Source organism: Pygoscelis adeliae, unplaced genomic scaffold (genome assembly GCF_000699105.1).
Source record: "Pygoscelis adeliae isolate BGI_AS28 unplaced genomic scaffold, ASM69910v1 Scaffold27, whole genome shotgun sequence".
NCBI lineage: Eukaryota > Metazoa > Chordata > Aves > Sphenisciformes > Spheniscidae > Pygoscelis > Pygoscelis adeliae.
In genome coordinates, this window is record NW_008825410.1 from 6,259,254 (window position 1) to 6,267,158 (window position 7,905).

The 7,905-nt window shown below is 37.9% G+C and overlaps 1 protein-coding gene across 1 annotated transcript in view; it reads left to right on the plus strand.

Annotated features, from left to right (window-relative positions):
* Window positions 1-7,905, plus strand: part of LOC103922464 (macrophage mannose receptor 1-like) — a 34,209-nt gene that overhangs the window by 16,983 nt on the left and 9,321 nt on the right. Inside the window, 9 exon segments of the mRNA XM_009330605.1 lie at window positions 986-1,021; window positions 1,122-1,285; window positions 1,792-1,859; window positions 2,755-2,855; window positions 3,194-3,333; window positions 4,525-4,639; window positions 5,294-5,475; window positions 6,120-6,222; window positions 7,741-7,904. Coding sequence (XP_009328880.1) covers window positions 986-1,021; window positions 1,122-1,285; window positions 1,792-1,859; window positions 2,755-2,855; window positions 3,194-3,333; window positions 4,525-4,639; window positions 5,294-5,475; window positions 6,120-6,222; window positions 7,741-7,904 — 1,073 coding nt within the window.

Sequence of the window (7,905 nt, forward strand, 5' to 3'; positions counted from 1 at the left end):
ATTTGGAAAAACAAGGAATGTTATAGTTATGTTAGGATTAAAAAATGAAATCAGAATGAGGTGAAGTATGTAAATTAATCATGAAGATATTTGAATATTTTAGTTCCATTCTTCACTAAATACTTAAGAAGAAAATGTTTAAAAGCTCCCGACAAAAGAATTTTAATTGCTTTTTCATTAGTTTGCTTATTTCTCATCTAAACTCTTCCTGTAATTTCTTTAATAATGTGTTCCTCTCCAACAAACCACAGACGAAATGGAGAAAGCTAAGAACAGAATTAGTAGTCCTTGTGAAGAACAAAATAACAGGCATCCAAATGAAAGCAGAGCTACCTTTGAGGGGCTATAGCTGGCTCTGGGAATAGGAACAGGTTAATTGCTTCCTCCTCGTCCATCCTGTAATCAGAAACTTGGGTTTGGTATCTACTGGCTCTCCAGGACTCTTAAAAACAGACTTTCCTAGTAAAAGCCAAGTCATCAGGGTAGGAGGAATGCATCGAGACACTGGAAATGATGTGTGGTATTAACAAAATACCAGTATTAAGCTTTCAGTACTTGTGGATAGTTTACTACTATGTAGGTAAGCTTGAGAACTTAATACATTGGCTGGGTTATGTTGTTTGGCTCTAGTCCCATAAATATAAAAGAATAAATAATAGCATGCCAAGTAAAAATACTAAATAAATTTTCAAATTGATGTAAGTTTCATCTACAAAGTGTTTACTGCATTGTTTAATACAGTGGTTTTGGAGAGATGTATATACGCTTTAAAGATACATATTTTTCACTAGATAAATGTTTCTAAATTATACATTTTTTTAATTAAATCTAGTGGTATGTGCTCTAAAATCTTGAAAATGCATTAGATAACTCATAGTTCGGGTTTTTTTCTCTATTATACAAAGCATTTGCAACTATGTAAAGCAAATCTCCCTGGATTTTTTTGTATTTGGAATGTTGCTCATGATGATCTCTTATTTCACAGGTACACTGCTAAAACCTGAACCGAACTACAAATTTGGTAGGATTTTTTCCTCTTTCAAAGAAAGGTTTATTGTATAGTTTTCAGACTTTGTACAGACCGGATATTAATGTAATCTATATGATTCTTTATCTTTCAGAATACCAAGCCACTGATGATGGATGGATTATATATGAAGATAAGCAGTACTATTTCAGCAAAGAATGTGTCCATATGGAAAAAGCACGGAGAATTTGTCAGAAGAACTTTGCAGATCTTGTTGTCATTGAGAATGAAAGCAAAAGACAATTTCTATGGAAATATGTAAGCACTGAGCCTATTAATTATAATTGAATTCTGAAGCAGAGCAGCTGATAAAATAAAGGGAACAGCCTATCTCTTTAGCTAGGCAAGAGTCCTGAGCTATTGCCCTACATTAATTATTTATGTAACAATATATTTCTTCAGGACCTGTAAAGAAATTACTATTGCTTTTAGTAGGTAGAGGAAAAAGGCATGCAAATGTTAAAGGTGCAGCAAAGGATAGTTCAGGCCCAGGTTGCTTATCTCTTCTAAGATATGTAGTGTTCAGAACAGTGATTATTGCTTTCCCGTCCAGCGGGTTCCTCACTCCAGGATGGTCCCCATGTCCCTGTTGCCTGCTTGAAACCTGGATCTGAATCTACAGTGTTCTTGCCTGAGGCTCAAATCCTGAAAACAAAAAAAGAAATAGGGGAAAAAAAATCACAGGCATGGTTAATGGGCTTCCAGATTTTTGCTTGATGTTGAGGAACTTTTTAGTGCTTAACTGTTAATCGCTTTTGTTTTAGATTTACACAAAACTCAGAATGGAATCATATTTCATTGGCTTAGTTGTCAGCTTTGATCAGAAATTCAGGTGAGTAAAGGAAAACTGGTAATGAACAACAAATGATGGTAATTTCATCTCACTCTATGGGAGCATTTGTGTGTGCTTTCATTTTACAAGTTAATAACTGTTGTGCAACTGATCTCTGGGTAGTTTTCAGGAGAAGTCTCAGATCAGAAGTGTTAAGTTCTATATTTAAGCACAACAATGTGTTTTCCTTCTAAATCTGGGAGAGCAAAACCAATAGAAGTTCATGGCTAAGACTCATTTCACTTAATGTCTTACACTGAGAGAACTGAGTTAAACACCCAAACAACCCTTCATAGGTAATGAGGAGAAGCAGCTAATTTTAGGATGTTATTCACCTGGTCCGCTTTAGACATCAACCTTAGGATGAGATAACTCTGACCAGATCTCCAATGGCTACAGAGAAAGCTCAGGAGGTTTTGATAAAATGTGGATGTAAGGGTTTAATCAGACTAATCCCAGTGGTTCAAGTGATGTGAGCTGGAAGCAAGAGGTGTAAGTAACGTCTCACCCAACAGCTTTCTGAAATTGCTGGTAGGGAACCTGTTTTAGAAATCTGTTTGTAGAAGGCTTCCAGGGAGTCACCTTTCCGGGGTGAAAGGGAAGTCCAGGCACTGGTGAGATCTTGGGGTTTCAGTCTTGTCCAGACCGTAAGAAGCCTTCCCTTTGAGTATGACATTGTTTATCCAACCTCTGGCAAAATGGGACGCCGATGGGACTTGAATGTGATAGTACTAAACAGATGAGAAGCAGCAGTAATGCTGTGGATATGTCCTCTCCAGTATATGTAGAGTCTTTGCCCTAATACCTTGCTTAGCCCTTTGCCTAAACAGACCTTGTAACTAAATGACTGCTGGAGATGTCTATCTGGCAGCCACTGTCCCCTTGTTTCTTTCAGCTGGCTGGATGAGACCCCAGTGAACTATGCTGCCTGGGCTCCAAATGAACCCAATTTTGTGAATAATGATGAAAACTGTGTGATAATGTCAAAAGATTTTGGTGAGTAAAATAGAAACAGGAAATACTTGGTTGAAAATTTAGCATCAAAATCCCAAATGTTTGCTACATATTTAAATTTGAGGCTACCCCACAAATAGGTAATTGAACAATACTGACAGTTTTTCATAACAAGTATGCTGAGGTTTAAAACCATGCCATCACTATTAGGAGACAAACATACCACAGAGGAAGGAGGAGTGTATTTGGGTAAATGTGTGCACGGCAACTGTTTCACCTGCCTCTGGAAGGTTTCATTTGTGCTTTATGAATACTGCCTGGGGCTGACTGCTGATACAAGAGTTTCAGACAGTGATTCTCCGTATTCCATTTATTTACAGGCTTTTGGAAAGACATAAGCTGTGCTGTGAAAAATGCCTTCATCTGTGAAAGGCACAATTCAACTTACTCAGGATTTGCTCCTACTGTACTTCCACCTCTGGGAGGATGTCCTGAAACTTGGCTTTTGTTTAACAATAAGGTGCAGTAACAAATCTCAGCCATATTTAGCAGATTTTCTATAGGTAAAGAAAACAACTATCCCTTTTATCTCACTATATAAATTCTCTCACTTTATACACCAGTTTATTAAGTGGTATTCCAATTAGTAGTGTAGTCAATTGTCATGTTGGCATGTCTGTATCTAAATCTCAAAAAAAGGTGAATTTGAATGTTTTAAGTCATAATTTTTGTAAATGTCCATGTGCCTTTAGCCATAGTTACTTTTTTCAGTTTCTAGAATTTTCTGTTTATTTTAGACATACTTACTGCACGGAAATCCTGTTCCATTATTCTTATCTGTAACTGTAAGAATAAGTAACAGAGATGAAAAAATGAAAGGTCACACTTTTCTTATGTAATCAGCTATCACAACGACTCATCTTAAGTGAGTAACACAAACAGCAATAAATGTCAAATCAAATATAGAAAACAAGCAAGTATTGGTTTTTTGCTAAGTTAAGCAAAAGTACACCTGGCCATATGAACTTAAAAAAACCAAACCAACAAATGAAAACGACAAATCAATCCCACAGTGCAATCAACAGGAAAAGTTTTTATGCATTCAAAGGGCATAAAAAAGGAGAAGCAGCATATGCCAGTTAAAAACCATGTCTTCTGTCCCTCAGAACATACACAACCAGAAAAACAATTTTTTACACTGGAAAAATCCCCAGGAGATACTAATACATGGTACAAAAGAGCACTTCTTACTGACGCTGTTCCACTCAAGCTGAGCACTCACACAAGCTCAGGCTTTAGCACTGTGTCTGTGGTATAGAATCGAAAGAACTTGACCTGAGAGATGCCTGCCCCAAATTATGTTCCCAATCAGGAAATAGTTTCAGTCTCTCAAAAATTCTGCTTTTCAGTAATGTGACCTGAAATCTCTATCTGTGCACCTTGGATATCTACTTAATTCCTCAAAAGCTTTAGGATGTTGCTTGCTCTTGCCCAGCACTAACCTTGCACAGCCCACAGGTTTGTAAGTGCTGCACACGCATCACTGTGAGTAGCTGGGTGCCCTTCTTGCTGGCTGAAAGCATTCACATTTCAGCAGATACCCCATCTGCTGCTCTTTACATGCAGGGACTAGAACTGAATTAATCAAAACCAATGGTTTTAATACTCTCTGACTCCTGAAATTTTGTCTAATCCTTTACTCTCCCCACAGTGTTATAAAATATTTGGATCCAGAGAAGAAGAGAGACTGACTTGGCACTCTGCAAGAAGTGCTTGTATACAATTAGGGGGAAATTTGGCCTCTATACACAATGAGCAAGTGCAAGGTATGACAACTGAACCTTTTGGCGCCAAGTATGAAGCCAGCACATTTCACTATTTAATGACAAGGCTGAACTAGCCCCCAGATCTAAATAGCATAACCTATGAAGGAAGACCCGGAGCTGACTGATCCAGAGAGAAGACTGGAACGAGATATGGCACTTCCCATCTCTTGGCAAAAGTGTCATGTGGAGGGAACGGAATAATCTGTTCCCCATGGCCTTGGAAGATGGGATAAATAGTAATAGTTCATAGTAATGAAATGCCTGCAGATATTCAAGTTAGAAAGTAAACAAACATCCATCAGAAATGACATATGTGCAGTAGATGTTACCTTGGGGAAGACTGATTAATCCTTTTGAAGTCCCTTCTAGCCCTAATTTCTATAATATTTCCAAGAAGTCTGTATCATTTTTATCTAAAAAACTTTTCCTTTTTTTTTTTTTTATGAAAACAAACTGCTTCAGTTCAATTACCCCTTGTAATTTTTCCTCTTTTACTATTAACTCATAGTCTAACAATACTGAACTTGATATTTCCAGCATTTTAAAAAGTTGATTGGTTGTTTTATTTGGAATTTGGTTTACACTGAATTTGAAGAAAGGCAACTCCTCAGCTACTCTCATTCTCTGATTATTATTTATTTTTTTTTAAAATAGCATTCTTCACCTTCCACCTAAAGGATGTTGCCAATGAAACGTGGATCGGACTGAATGACATTAACAGTGAGGGTACCTATCTTTGGACAGACGGAAGCTTTTTTGACTATTCAAACTGGGCAAGACAATTCCCATTTAGAGATAAATACATGGAAGTTGACTGGAAGTATATTACAATACAGGTAAACAGAAAAAAAATCAGAAAATGCATAACTTAGATAACATACTCAAGTTTAGAGTAATCAGCCTGACTTCTGGCTCAGCTAGGATCCTATGGCTTAATGCAGAAGGCAACTGGATATTTCAGAGATCAAGTTTTTAAAGCTGTACCCAGAGATTAATAGGCCTGTTTAGAGTCTACACTTATTGTTATTCCTTTGCAGAAGTCTAGAACTGCAGAAAAGGAGTCCTGTATTATAATTACTGTTAGAATTAATTAAAATTATTAGACTTATTAGATTTTACTGAAAGTATTCAGTATTACTAGCAGGGATTTTTACTTTGTTTTATTGTTTCTCCCTGTACAGCATGAATCTAAATGAAAATTCAACAAATTCAGTACAGATTACCATAAACTACATAGTAAAAATAGCTTTATTTATTTTAATAAACTGACAAAAGTTCTTGCAGTAATCTGCCAAGGAAAGTACATTTGCTTAAGATATATAATATAAAATGTTTAATTTCCAAGAAACAATAAATGAAAATTAGAGCCAGAAAATTAGAAAAGAAAGCTATTAACTTTGCCTCCTCAAACCTATTCCTAGTATTTTGCCAGACATTTTGCACTTTATCAGCTATAATGTTCTTTTTAATTTTTCCCTAGACTGACTGTATTGCAATGACTAAAAGATCTGTAGATGAAGCAGGGTACTGGGAAAACACTGACTGCCAGCACAACAAAAGCTATATTTGCCAGATGGAGAGCAGTAAGTTTCATTTTTCACCTTCTTTGTTGGAAGATATTTACCGAACAATCTGACCGTATGAGTCCTCAGTTGTAACTGCCTGGCTGTGCCTGTAGCAGCCAGGGTGAGGGAAGCGGGGCTACTTTCCCAGCTCAGGAATTCCAAACACAAAACCCACTCTGGGATAAGGATTATAAAAAAGTTTTGGCTTTATGGCCTCTCCCCTGCCAGCATACCCACCAACACTCACAGAGGCTGACTTCACCTACCCTGCAGACACCTACACTTAAATCAGTTGCCTGAACATGGCGAGTAGACACTTTGAAGGCAGGATTCACCTGCCTCATCCTGAGGCAAATGCCCAAAACAGGTTAGAAGAGCTATGCCTTCAGAATGCCTTTTTTCTCTATTGACAGAAAAGTTTAGCCATCTGTGCTTTACCCAGCTAGCACAAACATAGGTATCTGAATCAGGTAATCTTGCAAATGCAAATATAAAGCATAAAGACAAATCCATCAGTGACGTCCACCATAGGTATGTATCTTAGCTAGTTAGACAATACACTAAAAGCAGCTTTCCCACTCTGACCCCCAGACCTACCCCTTCTCATTAAAAAATCCTCATGCATACTCCACTGGGGGGTTAACTAAGGTCAGTTAAACCAGTTATTTTGCTCATTAGTCTCTAGCAATGCTTTTATATCACAAGATCAGCAATAACAAGAAGGGCAAAAGTTCTAGTTTTATTTGTGTATCCTCCAGGTGGGAGACACATCCGGAGCACAGCTACACTGCAGAGTCCGCAGGAATAGAAACAGGGAACTGCTGAGCAGCAAGTGAAAATACAGGAAGAAGCCACAGCTGGGCCAGATGCTTCACAGCTCTGTCCCGTGCAAGTGCAGAAAGCTGCACAAGGGTGTCACTAGCAAAAACAACTGCCAGGGTGTTCTTGACACTTGACTGGACATGAAGGCGGTTTTCGTCCTTTTTTCTGTCCCCATCACTAGCTCTAGGTCTTTGTCTTCTACTCCCACATATATCATTTAAGGTACAACGACAATTTCCTTTTTCACTTCATCCTACATGGGAAAGAAGTAGCAGCAGAGCCACAAACTTTGCTTAGAATGAAATTCACCCCTATTTTGAGACTGAAGTGGTGTGGAGATCCTGCACCGTGCTTGTGCTTGGGAGGAATTTGACCTGCACTGCGGGAGGGGAACCTAGAGAGCTCTGGGGGGAGGATCACTATGTGACCAGTATTCACATATTTTCATCTGGTGCAGTGTATGTCTATAGATACGCACAGCTTGTCCTCTGCCTCTCCCTAATCCCTGAATATGTTATTTACACTATAGTTACAAATAATTCCAAGTTACTGTTAAAATATGTCTCCTGTGTTTTAAATAAGAAATGCTTTTACTTGCTGCTTGTGCTGCCACACTACATTCATCTGTTACTCAAAAGTAATACTGCTATTCAGGTAGATAGTAATTTTCACTGTTTTCTCCCTTCCTCTTGAATTTGTACCTCTTTCCTACAGAGCCTGAACTGTTTCGTTCCACAACTGCTCCAGATTCTGATTTCGTCCATTATGGTAACAGCAGCTATTTAATCATTCCTTCTAAAATGAATTGGGAAGAAGCAAGAAAAGCCTGCAAGGAGAAATCTTCAGAGCTTGCCAGCATTTTTGATTATTACAGTAATA